The 27,036-nt window shown below is 42.6% G+C and overlaps 3 protein-coding genes across 4 annotated transcripts in view; 1 reads left to right on the forward strand and 2 right to left on the reverse strand.

Moving 5' to 3' along the window:
• Positions 1-2,571: 2,571 nt before the first annotated feature.
• On the reverse strand, positions 2,572-16,272 carry trim35-13 (tripartite motif containing 35-13). Of its 2 annotated transcripts, none has more exons than XM_063220171.1 (6): positions 15,695-16,272; positions 7,545-7,640; positions 6,332-6,562; positions 6,166-6,188; positions 5,940-6,058; positions 2,572-4,680 (listed from the first exon to the last, which is right to left on the reverse strand). In XM_063220171.1, exons 1-6 carry the CDS (start codon positions 16,031-16,033, stop codon positions 4,139-4,141), a joined length of 1,350 nt encoding a protein of 449 aa, XP_063076241.1. In that variant the 5' UTR covers positions 16,034-16,272; the 3' UTR covers positions 2,572-4,138. The 2 variants fall into 2 exon arrangements, with proteins under 2 accessions (XP_063076241.1, XP_063076235.1); XM_063220165.1 differs by lacking the exon at positions 15,695-16,272 and adding an exon at positions 8,839-10,292.
• A 1,377-nt stretch (positions 16,273-17,649) lies between these two features.
• On the forward strand, positions 17,650-22,435 carry birc5a (baculoviral IAP repeat containing 5a). Its single transcript, XM_063220181.1, has 4 exons — positions 17,650-17,880; positions 18,250-18,359; positions 20,191-20,308; positions 22,195-22,435. The coding sequence occupies exons 1-4, from the start codon at positions 17,773-17,775 to the stop codon at positions 22,279-22,281; spliced, it is 423 nt and encodes a 140-aa protein (XP_063076251.1). The 5' UTR covers positions 17,650-17,772; the 3' UTR covers positions 22,282-22,435.
• A 1,513-nt stretch (positions 22,436-23,948) lies between these two features.
• The window catches only part of LOC134466285 (integrin alpha-M-like), a 53,587-nt gene continuing 50,499 nt past the window's right edge, over positions 23,949-27,036 (reverse strand). Inside the window, exons 27-30 of the mRNA XM_063220190.1 lie at positions 26,876-26,986; positions 26,401-26,511; positions 25,786-25,896; positions 23,949-24,938 (exon numbers count right to left, since the gene is read on the reverse strand). Of these exons, the coding sequence (XP_063076260.1) occupies positions 24,858-24,938; positions 25,786-25,896; positions 26,401-26,511; positions 26,876-26,986 (414 nt within the window). The 3' untranslated portion in view covers positions 23,949-24,857. The remainder of the gene's footprint in view (positions 24,939-25,785; positions 25,897-26,400; positions 26,512-26,875; positions 26,987-27,036) is intronic.

Raw genomic sequence — 27,036 nt, forward strand, 5'->3', positions numbered from 1 at the left:
AATGTGCGACACAAATAAACCTAAATAAGCCTTGCCTTGCCTTAATCATAAAATACGTACTCAGAGGTAATTTATGGTACTGTTATGTTCTCCTTTTTATCACCTCACCTGATACTGATATGTTTTTTTGTGTTATGGCATTTGAGGTACTGACCAGTAGCCTATAGGCTATTGTTATTGAGTGAAACGTTTTAATTGAAAAAAGGGGGGGAAGACCTTTTTTCCCTCTCCACTACACTATTTAAACCAGCATGATCTCCAAAAAGTCCGTGCTCCTGGACACGGATGTTAAGGACACGAAATCCGTGTCCAGGAGCACGGATTTTGCCAAAATTCCGTGCTCCTGGACACGGAATTATTTTCCATGATGGACACACAGAAGTGCTCTCTCTATACTCCCACAGTTCTATGTTTCCACAGTCTTGTGTTTTCTCAGGTTCTCAAAAAAAACATTTCTTACTGACAGGTTAGGGTTAGGGATTGTTTTGGTCTGGGCACAGCTAGTATTCTTTCATTCATAATATGAATTTGATAGCCTATCAAACAACTGGAAAAGGTATTTCTCAAAAATATGTCTTTAATGACAGGTTAAGGTTAGGGAATGTTTTGGTCAGGGCACAACTTAAATTGCTGTAGCATTATTTTGTTTAGGATTAGCATTTGGTATGTATTTTCTAATGATAGAGTTAACACAGTGCTGTGGGAATATAGAAAGCACTTCCGTGTGCCCATGACGGAAAACAGTTCCGTGTCCAGGAGCACGGAATTTTTGGAGATCAGGCTGATTTAAACGCATGTATTGTACCCTTATATCGCTATGCTTTACATTACACTTAGTTGACACTTTTCCAAAATGGCTTACAGTTATTTAGACACAGGGTGTAGGTTACTTCACTCCTGGGAGTGAAGTGGGGTCAGGCGCCTTCCTCAGGGGAACCCCAGCCAATGTACTAGAGTGAAACAGATCACTCTCCGTTTTCCTATGAAATGTTTGGTGTGAGATTTTAATGAAATCCTATGGAGAGTATCATGATTTGCTTCAGTAGCCATAGCGCATGTTGTCCATTTAAAGCAAATTTGTATATCTTGGTCTCAAGGGAGATGAAGAGACCAAGGATATGGTTCATTGGAACCATGTTGTGTGGTCTGAAGAGACCAAGATAAACAAATTTGCTTTAGATGGTTCCAAGCATGTGTGGCGGTAAACAAGTGAGTTTTACAAAAAAGTTTAGCATCTCGATAGTCAAGCATGGTAGTGCTACTGACATGGTTTGGGGATGAATGGATGCCGCGTCAACATTGGAGACGATTCAGGCCAACACCGCCCCTTCTCCACCACATTTTAATCTGGGGTGTACATACTTCTGTGAGTACATGATCAAATATTAATGGCTGTATTTAGATTTTTTTGTGAGTGATCAACAAATTTAAGCGGCTATATATGTTGTTAACAGGTCACTAATCATTGTGTAAAAGTGAAATTTCTTTAACCCCTTAGCACAGCACTATGGCTCTCTGTAATGTCATATCATAGCGATGTTGTTATGATGTAGTTAAGCATTTTCAGCAAGTGAATAGGGTCGCCGGCGACCCCTGCTGCAGTACGAGGCTACTGTTGTCTTGCAAAAAGATATACTTACAAATCTGCTCAAATGTGAGGGGTGTACTCACTTATGAGACATACTGTATGTACGTATTTGTATAATTCTGTACAAGACTGCATCATCAGCAGATTACTGTACAATAATAGACTTCCATATAATCTGATATATACTTCACACTTAGCTGACGCTTTTATCGAAAGCAACTCACAGTTGTTTACAGGGTATTGATTATAGTCCCTGGAGCAGTGTGGGGTTAGGTGCCTTGCTCAAGGTCACCTCAGTCATGGAGTACAGAAGAGAATGGAAGGGAGGGATTTGAACGTGCAGCCCCCTGATCTAAAGCCCATCTCCTTAACCATTAGGCCACAGCTGCCACGACAAGCATGCTCACAAATACTCGAAGGATACACATTGCTGAAGGCTTTGCATCAATGGCGGACTACTTGCCTGGGAAATCCCATGCTGCTTTGCACAATCGTTCCGATATGAAATCTCACTTGTGATCAGGTCTGGTGGTAACCAGGCAAGCAGACTACTGGGTTTCTATAGAATATCAGAATATAGAGTAGAATATCTTTTTATTTGTCATGTAAAAAGTACAATGAAATTGAGCATGTAGCCTACAGTATTTGTAGGTATTGTTCCCTTCTTTCCACGAGCCCCCCTGTAGGACCTGCCAAGGGGTCCCGACCCCTAGTTTGGGAACCACTGCCATATGCTGACCTGTCACTAATAGGTCAAGAGCATGGATGTTGAGAAGGGGGGACAAAGGGGTCCGTCCTGGGCCCAGGGAGATGGGGGTCAGAATTGGCTCCCCATGTAGGCCTATTGAGTGAGGGGGACTTTCAGTTGACTTTGTCCCCGGCTCGTCCTAACAAGTCAGTGTCCCTGGTCAAGAGTGAAATTGGTAGGCAACTTGACCTGACCTTCCCCAGTGTTCACAGCTCTATATTAAAACATTGAAATCTTAACTGTAATACAGATGTCAGTTTATTTATAAAACACATTTAAAACAGCAGTGCTACAGATTTAGCATAGCGAAATGGACATGTCAAACATCATGTGTCAAGTTCAAGGAAGGAAATATGCAATAGGATCATAAGAATAAGCAACAGCTTTCACACATGTCCCAAAATGTGTGTAAATGTAATTACTAGTCTATAACATACACAAACACACAGACAAAGAACAACAAAATGCCAACGTTTTTGGTGATTCAATTGAGGTCAACAGCAAGCTGCCAAACATAAACTAACATACACTACATGAAAATAAACTGTGTACGTGTGTTTGTATGAAAATAAAAACCTTCATACTGTCCGATTTCATAACTGTTGTAATGTAGTTGGCTTAGTAGGCTATGAATGCAATTTGGCAATAAGCATAATGAAAGCGTCAGCTAAGTGAAATGTAATGTAGTGTAATGCATAACCTACTGCAATGTCTCCAGCCCCTAAATGAATTTTGACTTGTGGCTCAAAATGATGCCGGATTTCTATATTGCATTTCTCTTTATTATTGTGTAGGCCTACTTGTAATATCTCCAAACAGGACAAAGAAGAAATACTGTATTTAATTGGATGCATTAGATTCAAATATATTTTTTTATATTGCGTAGGCTTTTACCTTGCTTCCTTTACCTTGACCACACAATTCCCTGCTATTTGAGTGATCATGCCTTCAATGAAAGGGCTGTAGTGCAAATCTACTATATCCACTTTGTACTGTATCCATGGTTACAAGGGCAGCGCCATTACTATTTTGGTGGCAGTTGCTAGTGATAAATCATTTAGAAGGGCTATGGGCAGCCTAACAGGAACTAGCAGACCGGAAATGCTGTGGGAGCATGACAAACATTGAAATGGACGATATTAGTGGGCAGGGTGATATGGTGAATATGAATCAAAGCCCTGGCTCTTTGTAAGTGTCAGAGATCGTAATTCCGTGGGCCATAGCTGTCTGGTCAGAAAAAGCCACATGAGCATGAGCATAGGTCATTTTTCCTTTTAGTGCATTTTTTACCTTGCTTCATTTACCTTGACCACAAAACTCTGCACCCGTTGGAGTGATTTCACCTTCAATGAAATGACTGTCTCCCACTTACAAAGAGCCACAGCTTTGGTTCATATTATAGGCCTACAGTAGTTTCGCACACAAGCAAAAACTACTGTATAATATGAACCAAAGCTGTGGCTCTTTGCAAGTGGGAGACAGTAATTCTGTGAACCACCTCCTCCTCCCCATCGGTCTATGGTGAGAGAGACACACAGTCAGGCTCTTCAATGACAGGGACTGAACTTACAGTATGTGCAACACTTGTTGTAGGCCTATATGAGCCTTAGCTTCTTGGAAGTGAGTAATTCCGTCGACTGCATCGCTAGCGGTTTATGTTGAGAAAAAGCAGCACAGGCGGGACCCTCGCTAGCGGTCTATGCTGAGAGAGAGCAAACCTCTTCCAAAGTCCAAAGTCTCAAAAACTACAAAACTCCATGCCGTTTGAGAGTGATTATGCCTTCAATGAAAGGGCCAACCGTCTAGTGGTCTATGGAGAGAGAGAGCCGCACAGGCAGCACCTTCAGCGGGTGCTCCTTACAGGCCGAGCAGAAGTAAGGGTAGATCCTGGTGCTGACGACGTTAGTGAATGTGTAGAGTGGAGTCCTCTCACGCGGGTCGTAGAATGTCACCTTGGCCCGGTTCATGTCCAGCACCACACGTATGACCTGCGGTGGCCCTAGGCTCATGGTGAGCGACTCCCAGGGGGCCGAGCAGGCCTTGTGCTCGCCGTTGCGGAAGCGTATGGTCCAGAAGCCCTCGGCGGGCGTCAGCACGTGCTTGCCCTTGCGGTTGATGGACTCGCTGGCAACGCCGACCACCCAGTAGGTGTTGTCCTTGACCTCCACGTCCCAGACGTGCCGGCCCTCCGTGTAGCCCTCGAAGCCCAGCATCTCCGCGCTCACATCGAAGCGCTCAGGGTTGTTAGGCAGCTTGAAGGTCTTGTTGAGGCACTGCACCGTGGTGAGGTCTTTGGAGAGCAGAAAGCAGCTGGCCGCCGTGTTGGGGTCCAGGGTTACTGGGGCTGTGTAGACAACAACAACAATGAATGAATGAATGAATGAATGAATGAATGAATGAATGAATCAATCAATCAATCAATCAATCAATCAAATCAATCAATCAATTAATCAATTAAAATTGCTTACATGTATACGTATAGCACATTATCCTACATAATTGTCATTCAATGTGTTAAAGATTAGAGAAAGAGAAAAAACGATATTGTGTTAGAGACAGTAGATAATTAACTATTGCCAAAGGCAGATGAGAAAAAAGCTGTTTTAATTTCTTTTTAAAACATGATACTGTAACTGTTGGGGCAGTTCTAATTTGGAGAGGAAGCTGGTTCCAGCATTTTGCAGCATAATGACTAAATGCCATTTCACCCTGTCTAGATTTGACAGCAAAAATGGTGCCAACTGTTATTAGTCATAATCAGAGATGGAAAAGCACAGGTGCAGAAAGTACACACATTTTTTCTGCCACATTGTTTCTGCCATTTCGATAAACAAGTTGATCCTAATTTGCCATATCCCTCAAGCCAGACTGATGATGAGTTAATTAGTTAAATTGCCTATGTTGAGAACACAGGCAGAACACCTGACTAGACTTTTACTCTGTCTGGACAGTTTTGACCCCTTTTGGTAATAATAATACCCAATGGTATTCAGCTGATATTCATTTCATTGCTATTATGTGAAATGGTTTTATTTCTCTGAGGGGATTATAAAGAATATCTGAGCGAACCTGTTTCTAAAATGTCAAATGGCGGTCCTTTTATAAGCAATTTTGTTACATTCTGAAAGGAGATCATTTCCTTGCCTGCATGAACCACAAAATCTATTTTTGTTGCAATGACTGCATCTCAGCAGGTGTTGTAATCAGCAGATGGATCTCACAGAGGACCTTACTACACCATGAGCTTGATGGATATGAAGCTCCTAAAAGACCTTCACAAACACTTTGTGAATAATGAACTAATTATCAGAAAAGCATTTGCAAATGTTTGTAAAATGAGTAAGAAATACTATAAATAAGACAGCAGACACATCATTATGTACTATGCACAGTATGTCACAGTACTGTGACAGTACACAGGGCCTTTGGCAATATTGTGTTTGTACCATTGTGTTTTCAGCTCTCAGCTCTTGATGTGGTGGCAAGTAGTGACACTGACTGGCTCTTCTGTACTTGGTTGTCAGTATCATGGGAGGTGAAACAAGACTAAAGGAGAGCAGAATGCATTTGCATTTACATTTGACATTTTAATGCAGTACTTACTGTAGTGAACAATGTTTCTCATGTTCTCCCAGACTTTAAACTTCAAGGAACCTAAATGCTTTGCAACATCTATCAGACCTCCCGAAAGGTCCTCTGGATCCATAGGTTTACGCCATGTTCTGTTAAAGAAAGAGAGACAAAAGAAAAATGAAAAGAAAGAAGAAATAATTATACAAATATTCCTTCTGGCCCTGTTTCGATAACTAATATTCATGATTTTGCATACCTTTTAATAGTTTCCTTGTAATTCTATGGAGAAGAAAAAATACAAACACATTTCGCATATCAGTAGGTCCCCTGGCACGCTTGCACATGGATAATCCATAAAGAAATAATATTCATCATCATAACCTGTAGGTGTTTGTTACTTCAAAAACAAGGCTGTGTGTTACCTTCAAAAACGGAATATCTTGGGATCTCATTTCCTGCTCTGCGGTCCTGATGTTGATAGCCAGGCAGGCCAGCTCGTTGCTGATTTCCGTGATGCGATCGTTGATATTCTGGGTCTTCAGCTTCTCCTCCTCTTTCAGGACTCTTAGCCTCTCCTCTTCCTCCTCTCGTAGAAACTTATAAAGCTCTTCAAACTCCTCCTTAATCTGTTTCTCAGCATTATCCGTCTGCATCTAAATAATGGAAGCGATAATATTGTTGCACTCAAGATGTGTAGAACAATAAACAGGTGCATGGATGGACCCAAATGGAACAGTTCAAAAGTGAGAGCATGGTCCGCACGTTGAAAAAGAGACTAGGATCAAGAGCAATTTTTCATTCGAGGGGCCACTTCAAATTTTATAAAGTCCCCCAAGGGCCACACTATGAACAAAAACCAAGATTTCCCCCTGCACTTTAGGCCTATATTGAAGGTGGCCACCTTTACAACAGGACCCAATTTCACTAGGTCCCTTGAAATAAAACTTAGTTGTATTACAAATGTAATGTCTAAGATTTCTTTACAAAACTCGTCCTATTTCATGTGAAGTTGCACAACATTAAAATTATATCTGGGGCTGGATAAGATGGCCTCAAGGACCGTAAACAGGTAGGTTCCCCACCTCTGGTCTACATACGGGTGTCATGTAACAGGCATAAAAATGACATGACGCTTATGGGCAGCCATGGCTCAGTGGTTAGAGTGCTGGCCTTTAGATCAGATGTAGGTTCAAATTGCACCCTTACCAGCACCTTCATCCAAGGCTGAAGGGCCCACGTAACTATTTAATTCTAACTTAATTCAGAATTATAAACCTCATGTAAACGTGGCCAATGTGTCATTGATGTTCCTGATACCTGTATGTGTTATGCCATTCTTAATAGTTAGGATATCATTGTCAAAACTGGTCGACTTGATTTAGCCAAAATATGCAAGATTCATTTATGGTCAAGGCCTTTTATCTCAACCCACTATCTTTCTGTGCTGACAAATTTAACACGGCAAGTACAACACTTTAATATTTTTTTCTTGTGTGTTTCTCACAGAATATGACTTTGTCTCTGGCCTATTATGCTACTCAAAATCCACACTGCGGTTCAAAGAGCATATCAAAAGTGTAAATCTGATGTGAAAGTGTGCCATGTTTTACACAACATATCAAATACTCATTGTACCTTGATATGGTCTGCAACTTTATCTGCAGTTTGTTTGGCGTGGGTGTAGAGTTTGAGTTTCTCCTTGAGTGGTTTGAGAGCAGTCTTGAGCTCCTCCTGAAAGACCAAAGACAACAGCACATGGTGACAGTTGAGGAGAGAAGCAACCCAACATAGAGGTCATCTAGGGCTGGACTGGTAATCTGGCATACAGGGCATTTCCCGGTGGGTTTTTTGTTTGTTTCAAAATGTACCTAAGAGACCAGCCACTTTAGATGGGGTGGCCCATCGGTTCATACGTAACATACAGTGGACTGAGCCCATCATAATTGTAGGCTACATAAGTATGGGGGGTAAGGGTCGGGGGCTGGTCTATGCCCGGGTCGATTTGTGGTCCCAGTCCAGCCCAAATGTTATCTGAATGGGTCACATGATTTCAAGGGTGACTATAAATCACAGTGGGGAGGGGGAGGCAGATTTCCACACCACCACCCAGGATGCCTGCAATAATCAGGTCTAGGTGAGGGCTAAAATGTCCACTTAAGCAAATTGACAAATTAAACCATGATGAGTGAGATGGGAATAAGAGCAAAACATTCGTGTCCTCAGGGGGGTGGCAAGTGAAGGCATCCATCCGGTCTCAGCAGGCATGAGGTGTCAAAAACTTGAGAAGCCTGACAAGATCTTGTTTCATTGGACCGGAGGGGCCGCCTCCACCGTAAAGTCCACCAAAATACAAGCCTATTATTAGGCCCCACATGCAATCCCATGGGGGCCCAGTGTCCACAAATAACATGCTGTTTCTGTGGATGGGAGCTGAACGCAGGGCTGCAAGCAGGGTTGTGTCTGGCCCAGAAGTAATGACACTGCCACGATACCCATGCTAAGTTGAGAAGCTTTACGTGTAAGATGCTTGGTGAGTACATTTGCACAAACATCCGAACTGCATGCAAGTGACTTAGCTGTCCATAAGCACCCTGAGAGTCCCTGTCTTAGCTGCGTGAGAGTCTTAGCTGTGTGAGAGATCCAACCAAAGAGGCAACACCAGTGTGTGTCAACACAGGCAACTTGATGGCCTTGGCACACAGTCAGAAAAATGTGGTGTAAATTCAACCCTCAGAGAGTCGAAGTTGATCTGCTAGAGTGCATTTGGTCCCAAAGTACATTCTAAGGGTTGAATACTGCATTCTAAAAAAATGTAGTCTAATGCAGAGGTGCATAGCGTTGTAATTACAAGATGTAATTACGACACTAGTAGAATGACATTACAAAGGTGAAACCATGTATACAACTCTGGTCTAGTGTGTCACCTTACCTTACAGTCCACTGCCGCTTCAGCTAAGGGGTACAACCTGTGACCTATGTGGCGGGTGGCAAACTGGCAATCGACGCAGGCGGGAAGCAGCTCCTCGACACAGAAGAGGGTGAGAGGCTTGCCGTGCTCCGGGCACGCCATCGGATCGTTCTTCTTGTGCTCCTGGATGTACGCCGCGCACGTCTTCTCCAACATGGCATTGATGACCAGATGGTCCCTGGAGGCAGGCAGACAGCACAGCGGGCAGCAGAGGTCCTCTGGGTTGCCGTTCCAGTAGTCCTCCAGGCAGGGCTTGCAGAAGCGGTGCCGGCAGAACAACACCACGGGCTGCCTCAGGATCTGGGCGCACACGGGGCAGGACAGGTCCTCCTCGAGCTTGGCGAATCGGGTGGCCATCTTCCCTGCGTGGTTGGGAGCTGCGTGTCTGAACCCCCAGCAAGGTCAGGCGAGGTGGCTTCCATTGCTCCACCCTTCTTCTACTCTCCACATACCCCTCCCCTCACTCTTTTTTTACGCACCCTTCTTCTCCCCTCCACCTTTCTTGTTTCCACCCTCTTTCCCGGGCTGGACTGGTCGTCTGGCACATCGGGCATTTTCCCGATGGGCCGACAGTCCTTGTGGGCCAATGCTCTTTTTTGTTTTGATGGGCCCATTATGTAGAGGGGTCAGCCCATTTATACATCTTCAGCATGGACTGTTGACTTGAGTGATGGGCCAGTGTAATCCTAAAATGCCAGGGCCGTTTTCTGATCCCAGTCCAGCCCTTTCTCCCTCCCTTCTTACAGTATGCACGACAGGAGGGACCGCCACTCCACTTCAGAGGGAATGTGTCACCCCATTTGCACTCTTCAATCTTACAACCTTCCCACGTGACCTACGTTAACCACATGGCCAAAACAAACCTTTTGCCACGGACGTCAAAAATTGATTACTGTTTTTTTTTCCTAGTACTGTTTGGACTGAACGACGTATATGTATTTCACCAAGTGCTTCTTCGGGTTAATGACCACACATCACGATCTGTCCTCTATTTTGTTTATGTTGGTGTCTTGATCCACATTTAATTGCCCTTTTGGGATAATAAATTTGAAAGTTGAAAGTTGAGTTGAGGCTCGGAAAAAAATGAACACTAATCAGCTTGCAGTGTTTTCTAGAAATATGTTCAGCTCTTTATGAGCCATTCCGTCTTTTAGATCGGAGTGATTGTGCAAAGCAGCATGGGATTTCCCAGGCTAGTAGTGTACTTCAATATGGCTAGTCTTGCATGAGCACCTTACAGCTTAGCATGCCTGACATATTCCCCACAGCTGCCTTACATAGTCACCAGAGCTGGTGACTCCTCTCTGCTTTAACATTCCACAAGTCAGCTTCCAAAACATCCATACGCAGCCACCTGCAACTCAAGCCTTTAGCCTTCATAACTCATACACAGTGTCACAAGAGGCCTTGTGTGTATATAGACAAGCAGCAATGAACACTTTTTTACTTTTTTAGCTTATAACTTTTTTGTTTGTGTGTGTGTGTGTGTGTGTGGGGGGGGCAGTCATAGCATGCCACCATAAATCACAACTTGCCATAGCATTCAAACAGTACAGAGAATCATCTCTTGGGCACACCATTCTTGTTTATTTTGTTACATAACTGCAAAATGTATTATGGTAATGTATTATGGATGTTATTGAAGGGGGCAGTCGCAAATATTCATGCTAAATAGGTGCATTATAGTAATGTTATTGAAGGGAGCAGTGGTGGGGGCATGTGTGTGTTCCAAATGTTCTCCAAATTCATTGGGAACAGAAGATGCCTACTCATTTCTGCTAAAGATTTCACATTTCCACTTGTTCAGGCGAATCTAATACAATCTAATCTGGTGTAATCTTGCATTTGTAAGGAATGACTAATGTCATTGGTCAATTTTAATAAGGTCTTGCAATCCCTAACTGTTACGTGGCCTTATTGCATGCTTTTGGTTGCACCCATCAATCTCACAGCTTGCTCTCATGCATCATAGACTAAAATCAAATCTCAAATCATCAACAAAGACCTCCTCACTTTCAAGTCCCTCCTTGGTCTGGGGCCCCAAATACCTCTCAGACCTCCTCCACCCCTATATGTCCTCAAGATCGCTGGTCCAGCTGGCCATCCCTCACACCAGACTCAAGGCCACCAGTGACAGAGCCGTCCATGTAGCTATTCCAAACTAAAATACCCAACTACATTCAAAATGCCCCTTAACTGGCCAACAACACCTTAAAACTGGCCAACAACACCTTAAAACCCATCTCTTTTTGGAGGCCTATATGGCCTCTAGTGTCCACGAGCACACTAGATATACCCACACACACCTACACTGATATCATGTTAAGTGACCTTGGTTTTTTTTAAATGTGCCATATGAAACAAAAGAATTAGGTCTATTATCATTATTAATAGTAGTCTGTATACGTATACGTACATAATTAATATTAAATATCGAATAAATATGTCCTTGTTATTGGTTTTGATGCAATGTAGTGTCTTGTTCAGGACTACAATAAAGCTGCATTTGGTGTATTACACCGCTGGATGTATAGGAGGGAGTGGGGCAAAGTAGGAACAATTTCATTTGACTTATAGAACTAGGCTATGTCATCTTTCGGATACAATGACTTATCCTTACTGTCCACAACCAGCCCTGGCAGGGGGCTCCCCTAGTTGGCCGCTGGTCTCTGCCTGAGGTTTCTTCCTGGCTATAGGGTTTTTTTCTCAGACCTCATTGAGCTTTTCCCCACTAATACAAACTATGAATCAAACAAAAGGGAGCTTTATATATAATAGGGTGTTTATTATTTTCCGGTTCAAATCAACATGTTTGTCAGATGAGTGTGCTGCAGAAGTGTCAGTCAAGTGTAGGTTGTGGTAGAAACACATTGTTTTCTACTGACCCCTAGCGTTAGTTGTTGGAAAGGACATCAGGAATGGACTGAAGAAAAACAAATCTGCAGCAACATGTCTACATTCATTCACTAACTCTATCTCACAAAGGTCACTGACAAAACCCATCTCTTATTTAAATTCTTACCTGACTTGTTTACTTTCTTCTTGCTTTTTATAGGCTACCTCCCTTAATCTCATTACCAGGTGTTTTCCTTTAAATTAATCTATTAAGCAGCTGTTTAGATATCTTGAGATAAGAGCAAATGATAATGACATTGGCATCCAGCTATTAAAATACAACAACTTTTCAACCCACTAAGAAACTATAGGGCTATTTATCGGAGTTCTGGCCTCTAGTGCCCCCCCTACTGGTTGTGACCTAGTTTCTAAATTGGGCCATGCAGGATGTATTTGATTACACACATCCTTGTCTGGCCCTTCCTCGGCTGAGAGGACATCAATCCCCCTCACAGTCATGCTAATCAAATGACAACTAGGTGGCCATTATGCTAACAAGACAATTAAATTTTGAAGAGAATTTTGTCTAAGCAACAAATCCCATAATGCTAACGTCTTCAGTAATAATGATGAATATTTTCCTCAGAAACGTTACACATATCAACTAGAAATGCATTCAGAAAGTGCTGACCTCCGCCAAGGAAGCTGTTTAAAAGAACATGTGACTATGTTACACCCTATTTTTTTAAGACTTTTGCCTTGTTTTTGTGGAGTTAGAAACTGGAATGGTGAAGAATTAAAAAAAAAAATTCCTGGATATGGACCGTGATCTGGTTCACCACAAAAATTGAATCACTTGTTCCTTTTGCCATTTCCAACAACTCCACAAAGTTTCACCCAAATCCGTTCATAACTTTTTGAGTTATTCTTCTGACAGACAATCTGCAGACAGACAAACTGACAGACAGACAAACCAACACGACCGAAAACACAACCTCTTTGGTGGAAGTGAAAATGATGTACTTTTTGCTTTTGAGTCAAATTTTAGATTAATACATATACAATTACTTGAGTAGAATTTAATCAAAGTAAAGATACTTCTCCTTGAGTAAATTCTTCTGTACTTTTTCCACTTCTGGCAGTGGTCAAGTCGCCCTCTTACACCAAGGACTGCAACAACTGCACAGGCCTACCGGGGCCAGACCCAGGGAAACAAGAGCCAAGTGGGCCCCGAAGCACAACCTGAACCTTGAGTTAGTATAGGGCCCTTCGTTGTTGTCTATCACAGGGGGCCATGGACTCATAATCCATCCCTGTCTGACAGTGGTTACCATAGGTGTGCACAGAGTGTGACAAGGTGGTGCTGAAGCACCTGCCCATTTGTCCAACTGGACAAAAAAATGCCCTTTTTGAACGTTCTTTTGTCACAATGTACTGTGGTCCATGTTTTTTTTTTTTTTTTTTAGATTCACACACTCCTTTGGATTTTTTTCTTCTTGAAGTTATTTTTTTTTCTTTTTATTCACTCATTGGCAAGCATGACGTTTCGACCTCTCGGTCTTCCTCATATTCACTGACAAACACAGGCTTGACACATTATCGACAACACCTGTCACCTGTCTTTTTAAAAAGAAATACGTAATTCTTTTGTTCAGCACCAGGGATTGTGCACAAGTACAGTAACTCTACTGTGGTCCATGTTGACGTGATAATCTAGAAATGCTTCAAAATCAAAAGTATGTTACAATAATGCCCCGATATAATATATATAGCCTCTCTGGCATAAGGCAGCCGGAATTTCCACATACCCCCTCTTTAGCACCTGCCCTCCAAAGTCTCTGTGTCCACTTCTGGTTACTGTGCAGAAGCTGGAGTCCATACGGGGAGGGGACACAAAATACATGACCTAGTTGGCACATCACTGCCACGTGACAGGTGAAAGTTGTCCACACATGAATAGCCCCGCAAGTGGCGAACATGCAGGGAAGCCGACAGAGGGGTGGGGTGTGCAAAGGGGTCAGTTGTCCCAGGACCGTAGACAGGGGAGTCCAGTATTGAATTCTCATTACATTGTAAGCATTGGGTGGGTGGCGGGGGACTTTCAGATGACTTTGTCGTGGGCCCAGCCAAAGGTATCAGCAGCCTTGCAAGCATGTTATATGCGGTCTGGAAACATGACGATAGAGAATAAACAGGCCGGCTGCTTGCTGATCGACTTACAGGTCTGTATTCCTGCTTGCCCGTGACATCTAGCGGTTATAGGGCAGACTATTCTAAGGCCAACGGCTTTAAATGAAGACATTTTAATGTCTGATGAGGAGGTGATGGTAACACAGGCTCTTCTGCCATCTCTTCGACTGGAGAGGAGCTATATACACTCTCACGAACATGGGCATATGGTATATAGGTCCGGCTCACGTTGGGATAGGCTAAGTTTACAAACTTGAGGCTAACACACCACCATGTTACTTGCCACTGATTTTGATATGCACGAGGGAGGCTAACTTTAAACTAAATCTGCTTCAAAGTTTGCCACAGTTGCATAACAGTTGAATAACATGGAGATTATTTAAATGCCCATACATGTATCTGGATTTTGCACTGGTGTGTACGCAAATATCCTTCTGAGGACACAACTTTACACACATATACAGGCTGAGGCAGGGACTTTCATCTTCAAAGCAACATGTCAGTCATACAAGCTCTTTTTTGACTGGTCCACAGAAGGATTCCTTCTTAATAATACAATTCTCCCCATGTGCCTCCTTTATTCCAGCTAAGTGAATGATAGGCAGAGCCTGCACTGAATACGGGACACACAGGAATGGATTATGATTCCTTGGGCCCCTGTACTGAGAAAATGTGAAAATTCAGCTGTTTAAAGTGTGATTTTAACGCACACTGAGAATGGAAATGTCTGAGGCTGGGCCTTCAGGGCCCCCTTGACTCTGGGCCCCTGGGCCAGGGCCCAGTATACCTATGAAGTACTATGTCCCTGAGTACACCAGTGAATCTCCATGGCAACATTACTATTAATGACTCGAGGCCAGTCCTGTTTATGAGGACATGCCATGACCTTGTGCCAAGCGCATCATGTGGGTGTGAGGACAGTGTGGCTACTCCCCTGATTTATTGCGTTGACAAATGTATCTTAATTTATAACAGCTTCAACATGACCTGTAAAATCATGGAATGCGATACAGATATTGACAATTAGGATATCACAAATAAACGAGAGGGATTCTTTCAGCCAGTGTAAGGATGGTGAAGGTATACTGACATACGACGAAGTGTGTGGATGAATCAATCCATCATAAAACAACATGGCTCATTTCATTTCACAAAACAAGCCAGCCATGCAAGACACACAATGGAGATACCAACAGGCACAACATGTGTAACCGTGAGAGGCGGGCAGAGGTGTCAAAAGGAAAAGCCGAAGTAAATTCATGGGATAAGTACAACGCTAGCACATGATATTACATGGCTGTTACACCATTTGCTCCATTGTACCTAATGAGGAAGATAGACAGTGTTGTTCAGGAAAAACACTAAAAAACTAACAAGAACCCACCACAAACTTGATCCAACCAGCGCAGAATCGTAAGACAAGTACAGAGGTGTACTGGTTAATCAGATAGAGTAACTCACCTGTGTTGGAAGAAAACTGTTTATTTTTTTAACTTTCACTTTTACATCAACTTTAACTTTGACACCTCTGGAGAAGCACGCCTAGGGGAAGTCAAATCATGTCCCTCATAGCTACAGTGGAAAGAGAAGTCTGGACTCTGTAGCTCCTCAATGTGCCACGCCTGATGAAGGCCCTGTTGGGACCAAACGTTGTATGACCTGAATAAATTTTCAAAGCAGAGCTACAGTGTGCGGACTTCTACTCTTTCCACTGTCAGATACTCCTTTGTCCTGCACCTGGCCTCAGAGGGGTGGATAGGCTACTCTCATGAAGACCTCACGGCTACAGTACCTTGCAGTCTTCCGCGGCATCCTTTATGTGGTACACCCGGTGGTCCTGATGCTCGCCGTACTTGTAGCAGAACTCGCAGATGGGGCCCAGGTCGGTCACGCAGAAGTAGACCAGCTTATCGCTGTGCTCCTCGCACACTTTGCTCTGGGAGGCGTCAGACTTCTTGCTGCACATGGGGCAGCCTCTGGTGCCCTGTTCCTCCCAGAACTGCCGCAGACACAGCTGGCAGAAGCCGCTCCCGCAGGCCATACAGGACAGCACCACGGGAACACTGAAGATCTCGCCACACATGCTGCAGCACGGGTCCTCCTCGATGAACACAGATGCTTCAGCCTCCATCTTTTGGGTTATTGGGTTCTTTTTGTTTTTGCTGCTGCTGCTGCTGTGTCTAGGAGGGCTGTCTGTCTATCGGTGTAGACTACGTGTGTGGTGGTCTGTGTCCGTGTGAGCGGCTGAGTGTTACTGTATGTACTCTATGCGTGCTCCAGTAATGTGGGGGCCAGATACAGTTACAGGTCCCTGCCCCCCATATCGCTCTCTCTCTCTCTACATCTACCTCTCTCTCACTCAATTACTTACACACACAAACAGATGGACACACACACACACACACACACACACACACACACACACACACACACACACACACACACACACACACACACACACACACACACACACACACACACACACACACACACACACACAGGTGTGCACAGATAGGGATGAGGTGCTAAAGCACTTGCCCCTTTGCCCTACTGGACAAAAAAATGCCCTTTTTAGAAAGTTTTTATTTATTTATTTATTTTTCTTTCAGAATGTAATGTGTTCCATGTTGATATGATTATCTAAATGCTTCCCAATCAAAAGCATGTGAAAATAATACCCCGATACAGTGTTGTATAGTAACTAAGTAAAACTACTTCACCACTGTACTTAAGTATATTTTGGAACGATTTGGACTTTTCTCAAGTATATATTTTTTGGATGACTTTCACTTTTACTTCACCACATTTCTGAGCTAAATTGCATAGGCCTACTTTTACTCCACTACATTTTCAATGTTCGGTTTAGTTACTAGTTACAAAAAAAAGAGAGAGAAAAGAGAAAAACGCAGTGTTTTGACCCCAGCTACTGCAACGAAGTCAGGACATGATGCCTGGGATCCGGGCGTAGGAGTCACACACGTAGGTAGTCAAGTTTATTTTCTGTCAAAATTTCGACTGAAATTGGTTGTGTGTACATTTTTAAAGTGTTTTGAATTTTTGAACTTTTACCAAACTACAAAAATGCCTTTTAAGCTACATTTGCCTTCTTTACTATTTACTTGCACTTTTCATTACATTACTTGATTACATTATTTTTTTACAGTAGGCTACTTGGCATAGGCTACTTAAGTACAATACCTTACAGAAAGGCTACTTTAAGACTTTTACTCAAGTAATATTTCAGTCAGTGACTTTTACTTTGACCAAAGTCATATTTTGGAGGGGTAGGCCTAGGCCTACCCATACTTTTACTTGAGTATGCCTATGAGATTTTATAGCTATACTTTATTCAACACTGCCCCAATATAATATTTCGCACAAATAGCAGCTGGAAGTCCCACATGCCCCCAACTCAACCCCTTCAGCACCTGCCCCCCCCCCACCCAAATTAATCCGGACCTGCACACACACACACACACACAAACAATGAAAATAGCCACAGAGAATATTGCTGCATGTTACACAGCCCTACGGATAGGCTGTTGACATGTGTGATACGATACTTTGATAAAGCATTTATGAAATGATGCAGGCTAATGCGTAAAGTGTATTAGTGAAAAAAGTGTATTAGTGCATTGATGAGGTGGGAAAGTACTGGGCATGTCACTTCAAACAACAACAAAACTGTTCATCTGGGGCAGCACCAACACGCATGTGCGCCACCCTGGCCCTGCGTCAACGATGCAAGCCAATCAGGAAGTTGCAGTCATGTCACGTCCACCCAATGAATTCGGGGACCGGTAACATTTAAACAAATCTCCTTACTTTTCGGAAAGCAAACGGATACATATTCTTTAAAAGTTTATCACCATGCAGGCTCTTAGTGCAGAACATGCAAAAATGTACCTTTATGAGAACAGGCTGCAAACTTATTCAGGCTGGCCATTTGAAGAGGATTGCGTTTGCACTCCCGAAAATGTAAGTAACAACTACGATTGAAGAGCTAACGTTGGAATGGCTAATAACAACAGTGTTTTATTAGCAATGCATAGCATATGCTATCATGTTCTTGAAAGACAACAGCCAATAACCACGATTGCCACGCTGTAGACTTTGTAATTGTGTATCTGTCTGTCTGTCCTTAATCACTCAGGATTTCAAAACGTGGGGTACACTATTATGTCGACTCGAAACAGTGACCGTACTCTTGGCATTGTCCCCAGCTATGCCACCAGGTCACTCGTTTACTGGGCATAGTTCGTTTAGATAAAACTAGTGTAAGTTGTTTTCTTTTACATTTTCTCAATGAACTGTTTTGCCTGTTGTTTGTTTCAAAAATGTCTCCAGATGGCGAAAGCTGGTTTCATACACACGCCCAGCGAGAACAGCCCGGACGTAGCACAGTGCTTTTTCTGCTACAAAGAACTGGAAGGTTGGGAGCCAGAAGACGACCCAGTGTAAGGAACTGACACTGACAATTGTGGCGATTGTTTGTTTAGGCTATGATTAACTAGCTAGAACCACAATTTCTGTAAAGATGTTAAGACTGTTACATAGAACTAGTTGTATTGAGCCTGGTCTGTAATGTTTCACCGTAGTTGTAGCAGTGTTGCGCTTTTCCACTACCTAAATTAGACACAACGATGTAGGCCTAATAGTCATATCTTCACAGGCATGGTGGTTCATCATTCCTCCAGAGGTAGAATATCAGTTGTCTTACTTAATAGCATTTTGAATTCGGCTATGTCAGGCTGCCTGTCATAGCAGTCATATTCAAAATGCTCTAGTCTAGGCTTATCATGAGGCCACTGGCTGACAGAGCAACCAACACGCAACTCAACAACATGTGTGCTCTCAGAGGGCCAATGTGTTATAAATTATAATGCTGGTGTGGTGGTGGTCTGTTCAATCAGAGACATACAAATCTCATTATAGGCCAACACACTTTGTGCAGCCACAATAGCTTATTACACACCGCCTCACCGGTTAATTGCTGCCTTACTGCATCATTGTTAAGTCTGCTTAGGGCTGCAGGTCTGCCTAGGGCTACTGGCTCAGTGTCGTTTCCTTGTAGTGCCCTAGTTTCAAACTTTGTTTGAATATCTCCCCTTTGTAGCTGTTGTCATGAAACGCAGCACATTGGTGTTAAAAAGCAGCTCCTTAAAAGTGCACACAACATTATTACTTTACATTACACTTAGCTGAGGCTGTTATCCAAAGAGCCTTAGCTATTTTTTTTACAGGGTATTGGTGGCTAGAGAGCAATGTGGGGTTAGGTGATTTGCTGAAGGGCACTTCAGCCATGGATGGAAGTGTAGGGAGAGACGTTAAGGGTGGGATTTGAACCTGCAAGCCTCTGAACTCAAAGTGATACTGTCCCATTTTTTGAAATAAGCTTATTTTACACCTCTCCTTGCGCTAAATGATTGATTTTACCTTTCGGTCTGTGAGTATGGCAGTGTCAATTTGACCCCAAATTATTTTAAGTGTATTAAACATAAATGGAACATCCATATTTTGCTAATACATGTTCCATTCTGTCTGTGTTATGTAAAATACATGAACATAAGTTATTCAGAACAGAACATTTTGCTTAATTTAGGGCTCTGATAACTAACAATATGTATGATGTGGACGATGGCCAAAACTAATTCAAGGCAACTTTTGGACAGTTGTTGCACATTTTCGCCTAGTCATGGTCCATGGATTAGGTTTTTTTTTTGGTGTGTGGGCTGTGGGGGTGCTAGGACTTATCTAAAGGGCTTTTTATGTCCCCAAAAGAGCAACAGTAAATATCTGAGGGATAAACCGGTGCAAAAGTTTTTGCTTCTACTGATTTTGTAGACATTTAAGTGGCTGGGGTCAAAATGACCCCAAGGATCACGGATGTAACCCAAATCTGAGGATAACAGGAGGGTTAAGACGACCTCTTGACGTCAGGCCACGGCTGCATGTTCATGCAATGCATAGATAAAATAGCCATATGCAATAAAAGCATCATGTGCAAACCCACTCAAAATATTGTATGGTAGTCTATGGGGCTTAATCAAGAGGGAAAGGAGTCACCAGATCCAAAACCAAAAAAACATCTGACAGCAAATCAAGTCCCGTGTAATTCCACTGCCGTTGACTAGATTCCTAACTAAGTATTGAACATTGATGTGGTCAACATGTAGTTTAGAAAGTACCATATTTTAACTGACTTTATCCGCAATGTATGTCATGTTTTTCCACTGCTTAAATTTGACACACACACACACATTCTAATTCTGCTGTATTTACTTTCAGGAAGGAGCACAAATCCCACTCTCCTGCCTGCCACTTCATCCTGCTGCAGAAGTCTGTGCACGAGCTGAGCGTAGAGGAGCTGCTGAAGCTGCAGAAGGAGCGGCAGAAGTTTCTCCTGGTGAGTTTGGGGTATGGGGGACGCATGGCTGACGGTATTCAGAGGAAGAACGGAAACGGAATGCAAAATGTCTTAAATCCTTTTGTTTTTCTTTTAATGGCAAAGCTTTCAGACTAGTGGCCTTCCTCAGGGCTCGGTCAGACTGAGAAAAATAGGATTTAAGTGTGCAGACGTTTTTCATTCACAGTTTTATTTTAGTAGGGACCAGGCATCATTTAAGGAAAAATCTGGTGCCACACACAGATGTCTTCTGTTATTCCTTATTTATTTTTAACAGTGTATTAGGAGGACTAACATTTCAACGACATGTGTCTTTATTAGTTCTCACAAGGTAATAAAAATCAAATAAGGAATAATTTAGGAAGACATCTGTGTGGGCGGTGGTGGCTCAGGTGGTAGAGGAGCCGTTTGGCAACCCGAAGGTTGCACGTTTGAGCCCTGTTCTGCCTGACCCCATCGATGTTTCCTTGAGCAAGATATTTAACCCCAAGTTGCTCCTGGGGGCAGGGTGGTACTCTGCGTGGCAGCCACTGCCACTGGTGTGTGAATGGGTGAATGTCAGGCTTAGTAAAACACTGGCCCTGCCGGGGCCATCCAGTAGGGCACTCGCCTGCCATGCGGCTGACCCGGGTTCGATTCCCGGCCAGGGTCCTTTGCCGACCCCTCCCCGTTCGCTTCCTGTCTACCTCTCATACTGTCCTGTCCATAATAAAGACCCCCCCCCAAAAAAAACAGTGTAAAGCGTTTTGAGTGCTCGAAGGAGTGGAAAGGCGCTACCTAAATGCAGTCCATTTACCATAAGTATTTGCAATACTCCCTGTAATAGAATTTGAGTAATTGGTACATGTATTTGCACAGTACAAGTGTTACCTGTGGTCATTGCGCGGTTACTAGAGCTGTAACAATACTACATGGCTGATAGTATTCAGGCTCCATGCCTGATTTCAGGCTTGACAGAGTTTGCAAAAATAAAAAACATTGATAATAATTAGCCATTAGGTTATTCTTATTTCAGAAAGTGTTAAAGGTTCAGGGTTGACTACTATCAGGCTTGAATAATGGTCATACACAGGCTATTAAATGTTTGAATAATGTGTCGAAATAGGCCTACGTTACGTCACTATGCAGTATCTTGTCGTCGTCGTTAGAGCAGGGGAAAAAGTTCAGGCTCAGGATTTTTTTTTACTATCACCCCTGATACTACAACACTCAACTCACGTTTCGGTTCGTATCACGATTTATGACCTACGGTTCGATACTTCCCACAATTTCACATTTGCCAACATTATAAATAAAATGATGAATAAAAACTGATAGTTTATAGGTAGAATAGGTTAGAAGAGGCTGCAAATAATTTTAGAATAAGTTTAAATATAATAATGATTATCTGAAGCTGGAAGCATTAACACCTCGTGTCATGTGTTTTTTTTCTGGACTGATGGGTAACAAAACTTAAAAAGGGCGTATCACCATACTGGAAAGTAGTTACGGGAAAGTTGCATTGATTGGTTAAAATTTGCAACACAGCACTGACGGGGATTGCCTGGAGTTGCGTAAAAGCTGCAAATTGCAACAACACAAATGGGGTCTGATTTATATGCATTGTCCTGATTCCATGTTGGTGAGGAGTAAATGCAATTTTGGTGTGTGCACTGCGTGCTTTAGAGTGCAGTGTCACCATGACGTTGGGAGTTTCCAGATGCTCCTTCATTATAATGTACAGTCAGCAAGGTGTTTCCTTCAACTGCCACAGGATTCTGAACATGAAAGGGCCTATTACTTGTAGTTTAAAAAAAAACCAGAATTCTCTAGTTCCCTCCAAAGCCCATGGACAGTTGTCATTGTTTTTTTTATAGAGACATCTTTACTCTCTCATCTATTTATAGAAAAAGACCTGCAATCAAAACATGGAGAGGTTTGAAGAAGCTGCGAGGAAGAAGAGGGCTGACATTATCAAGGCCATGGATGAATGAGTGTCCTGTTCTATGTGTTTCCCTTCAGAGTTTTTATTATTCCTGTTTCTCTGTCTAATGTTATATTCCTTTTATCTGTCCCCTTGTATCAGTGTGCACTTTCTTTTTGTTGTCCTTGGTCTTTGATAATAAATCATCTTTTTAACGAAAGCTATGTTCACTTGTCATTGTGATTGCATGTGGTTTTACATAATGTAACCAAGGTAATTGCGTGGCATCCGTGGTGTAATGGTCAGGGAGTTGTGGGTTCAATCCCTATCACAGGGGTTGCAGGTTCAATCACCACCTTTACCAATCCCATCCTCCCTCCATGGCTGAAGTGCTCTTGAGCACGGCACCTATCCCCGTACTGCTCTAGGCACTGTAACCAATGTCCTGTAATATCTGTAAGTCACTTTGGATGAAAGCATCAGCTAAGCGTGGTGTAATGTAACTGTTGGCACAGGAGCTAAATAGTCAGGCCAGTAGCTTGCTACTGCCAAGTTCTGCTAGGTTAGGGGTGGGGAGCCTTTTTCATTCGAAGGGCGACATCAAATTCATCCGAGGGCCGTAAAAGTCCTCCAAGGGCCATACTATGTACACAAACCAGGATATCCCCCTGCACTTAAGGCCTATAATGAAGGTAGCCACCTTTTTAAAACAGGCCCCACCTTCTCTAGTTCCCCTGAATATAACTTTATTGTATAGCAAATGTATTTTCTAAGATTACTTTACAAAATATGTCGTATTTCATGTGAAGCTGCATAACATTAAAACAATATCGAGGGCCAGATAAAACGGCCTCAAGGGCCACAAACGGCCCTCGAGACATAGGTTCCCCACCCCTGTGCTAGGTGGAGAGACCAGACCATATCACCAGAGGACGCCACAGGCCTATACTAATCTAGGGTGCGTCCCAATATGTGTCCTTGCCTCCTCCACTTGTGCTTGTCTCCTCGTCCCGCCTCCTGGCCCCTCCTCCATGGAGAAAACGATAAAGTTTCCCAGCTGTCAGCCTCGCCACAACAACTTTTGAGGGACTGTTTTTCATTCACCATCCCAATTGCAAATGAGAAAAATACTTTACAATTGAGCTTTTGCAAGATATTGGAATATAATGCTGTTGTCAGTGATGTCATCATGACGAGAAGCAAGTGGAGGAGGCAAGGTCACATATTGGGATGCACCCCTAGACTGGCAGTGGGCAATGGCACCATTAAACAACTGGGAGGTGCCATTAAACAACTGGGAGCATTAACAGTGTTGCGGACATTTATCATTTACTTCAGCTATTTTATTTTGTCCAGCACCTGTGCCACTGATGTGCGTGCATTCTCTGCCTACTTGAATTCCACCATTACCTCTCCCTACACCTCAATCCATGGCTGAAGTGCCCTTGAGCAAGGCACCTAACCCCACATTGCTCCAAGGACTTAGCCTAGAAATCTAGACGCCCCTAGTGGCCGCAAGCTGTAGGGGTTTTTGGCGCGGCCAGGCTACCAAGGACTGTCACCAATATATGCGTTTGATTAAATGTAACCTTAAAACATATCACATGACCCATTAGGTCATGAAACAAAAGAAAAGAAAAAGTTAAGTTACAAGTAGGCCCCTACATGTTATTTACCTAATGCTATAATGACATCAAGTATCAAAATAGGTTTATTATTATTATTATATAGGTTTATTTCACAGAAGGATGATGTGGTGTAAACACCAGGCTTCATCAGCCTCAACACAATCACATTCCCATATCCACCGTATTATCCATGGTTACCGGGGCGACGTTGTACTGTTTTGGTAGCTGGGTGATTATAAATGCTATATGGGCAAAGAAAGTGGATCTAATGAGAGCATGAAAAACATTGAAATAGGTGGGGTTCACATGGGTGGTAATAAGGTACGGTAGATGGAATAGCCCATGATTGATTAATGTTTAATGCAATATTACTGGACTATGTCCAGCAAAGTATTGTGTGCTCATGGCATTAATAATGATAATAATACATTTTATTTTAAGCGCCTTTCAAGATGCCCAAGGTCACTTTACATTAAAACCGAGAAATAACAGTAGAAAAAGTAATAACAAAGCATCAATGAATTTATACATCACAGCTAAATAGGAGAATGATTGAAAATAAAAATAGTTATACAAGAATAAAGTAGAATACATGTGTATAAAATAAAATTATTCTAAAATAATAACTAAACGAAGTGGAAGTGCATGTCAGTGGTGTGATGAATATGCTGCAGTGAAGAGGTGCGTCTCAAGCTTGGATTTAGAAGAGGAAATTGCAGAACATTGACGAATTGTCAGCGGGAGTGCGTTCCGTCTTGCTGCCAACCACACCAAATGCCCTGTCGCCCATGGCACACAGGTGTGTGGAGGGGATTTGACAGAACATCAAATAACTTTTTTTCGCAGCAAATTACAATACAACAACACAAATACTGTACTAATCAGTTATGTCAATCAACAGACAGCAAATGTTCAATTTTTAAAAAGTTATAATAACAGGTTAAGTTTTAGCGATACATGGTGCACAGTAGCCTATCACTTTAGAGGAGAGAGAAAGAGAGAGAAAATGTTATTATTCTTATGGTGGTTCACCGTCATCCCCACCCTGAGCTTCTGCCTCCAGTATCTTCTGTTGGTATGAACTCTTGAAGAAGCCGGACTGCAAACCAAATGGAAAAATAAACATGCTGTATGTACAACTGTGGTCAAAACTGATACTTGTGTCAGACTAAAAATACTGCTAAGCATTATTATTCTTCCTCTTGAGACAAGAGGCGAGACAAAACAGTTAGGCAATAGATGTAGAATCGTATAAAAATTGTTGGACAATACTAATAAGCTTTTGTCTTGGGTCGCCCTTAGGTTACAGCTCTGCTCCTTTATCTAAAACAGAAATGCTGTGAATGAAAGGTAACAGCGAAATGGTCTATATGTAGAAGCTTTTTTAGGGTGTTTTCACTAAGCGAACTCAGGCCTGTGACTTAGCATTTTCTGTGCATATGTGAATGCTTTATTGTCGTGGTCTCAGTACAGTTCACTTACGAGTCCTGACCATTTACACTGTGACTTGAGAGCTCTAGAGGACCGGTGTGATCAAAAAGAGGACTGACACATCATAAAATCCTAACGGGACAAAGAGCAGCTGGTTCTTTTTGTAATAGGCCTACACTCACAATATACAACTCAAAAACGGAACCCTTTCTGTGAGTCCTTTTGCTGTCGGTTCACTTTTTGGTCCACTTAAGGAGGACAGAGTTCGGTTCACTTAAATGGGACTAGGTGTGACAATACCCTTGCCCTAGTTCTTCAGATGTTATTCTCCTACCTACAAGTGCAGATTTTGCCCATGAAGGGCAGCAAAGGCAAATCGTTGCACCACATAGGCAACAAAGTAAATGTGCCTCACAGCCTTCGTAGTGCACTGCTACAGTATCTGTAGTTAAGTCTAGAGCATTTCGTACACTGCTAAGCTGTAGGACAATGGTCATTGGTTATTCATTAGTTACCTTAGTGAGGCCAACTGTCAGTAGAATCAATATGAGCAGACCACCCACTACTCCACCAACGATCTCCTTAGTCAGATCGGGCACATCATAGAGCTCCACATGTGTCTGAATCTAGAACAGCATAGAATAGAATGCCTTTTACTATCACTAAACTAATGTACAATGTACAGTAAACCATACATTCATATACAGTTAGAATGAAAGTCTCTCATTAGTGCGACATGGTCTATTTAGATAAATAGAACACAAAGCGTATTACTGCACCCAGAACTCATTAAAAGAATCATTTCTTGCATAGGTCTACACATGTTGCTTTTGGACAAGTAATGCCCTTATACCCTGTGTTTCAAAAAATATGCTTGAGGTCAATTGTTCCCAAACTGGGGCTCAGGACCCCTAGGGGCGTTGCGGAGATATTGCATTGGGGGTGGCAGAGAGAATAAACTTCTTATAAAAGCGGAGTACCAATCAAATTAAAATTTTGCAATATGAACAGACAAATAATGTTTGGCATTTGGAATATGGGAGAGTAAGGTTTGCGAAAATAATCGTCCAAGGGGGGGTCCTGTCAGGAAAAAAAATTGGAATCACTGTCATAGGCTGTGCTCTTGTTACCCTGGTAACAGGTGGTTGTCGAGTGGAGTCTGAGGAGTAGAAGATGTACTTGTTGTCGTACTCCAGAGTGGCCGAAGTGACAAGGCGAAACAAAGCAGAACGCAGCCCAGTCTGGAAAAAAAATTAGAAGTAGCAAGAAAACTTTATTGATTCCGAAGGAAATTAAGGAGAGAGTGATTCCAAAATACATCCCCGGAAAATCTCCACTGCGAACCTACGTGTACAGTATATCTCCACCCTACGTAAACCCTATAATATTATTTTACAGTGATGTACTGCAATGGAACACAATGTTTCTGATATCTTTTGATATCTACAGTATTAGTCTGTGCTAAACAGAGATTGGACTGAAGAAAGCTACTGTATACAGTATGTGGAGAGCATGAGGTCGCACATATTTTTCCTTCCTACCAACACTCTGAGCAGAGCAGATTACTCTCAACTCTCTTGACCCATTGAGGAACTGATTCAGCACCTGTTCAATCCAAGCTGAGCTCACATTTCCTGAGATGCTGTAGTGGTTTTGACTCCCCTTTGGCATGTATGAGGCACACCTGAACTCCAGACACACGGCAATGGAGCAATTCTGATACAGAAAAAAAAAACCAATACAATAATCAACAGCAACTTTTTCAC

Source organism: Engraulis encrasicolus, chromosome 2 (genome assembly GCF_034702125.1).
Source record: "Engraulis encrasicolus isolate BLACKSEA-1 chromosome 2, IST_EnEncr_1.0, whole genome shotgun sequence".
In the NCBI taxonomy this organism is placed as follows: Eukaryota; Metazoa; Chordata; class Actinopteri; order Clupeiformes; family Engraulidae; genus Engraulis; species Engraulis encrasicolus.

What these genes read in the sequence shown, in the direction of transcription:
- birc5a (XM_063220181.1), top strand. Translation starts at nt 17,773, where the DNA reads ATGCAGGCTCTTAGTGCAGAACATGCAAAAATGTACCTTTATGAGAAC. An exon ending in GAGCCAGAAGACGACCCAGT is followed by an intron (nt 18,360 to 20,190) that starts GTAAGGAACTGA and finishes ATTTACTTTCAG; the next exon opens with GAAGGAGCACAAATCCCACT. An exon ending in AGCGGCAGAAGTTTCTCCTG is followed by an intron (nt 20,309 to 22,194) that starts GTGAGTTTGGGG and finishes ATCTATTTATAG; the next exon opens with AAAAAGACCTGCAATCAAAA.
- trim35-13 (XM_063220165.1), bottom strand. Translation starts at nt 9,234, where the DNA reads ATGGCCACCCGATTCGCCAAGCTCGAGGAGGACCTGTCCTGCCCCGTG. An exon ending in AAGTTGCAGACCATATCAAG is followed by an intron (nt 6,563 to 7,544) that starts GTACAATGAGTA and finishes TCCATTATTTAG; the next exon opens with ATGCAGACGGATAATGCTGA. An exon ending in TACAAGGAAACTATTAAAAG is followed by an intron (nt 6,059 to 6,165) that starts GTATGCAAAATC and finishes TTTCTTTAACAG; the next exon opens with AACATGGCGTAAACCTATGG.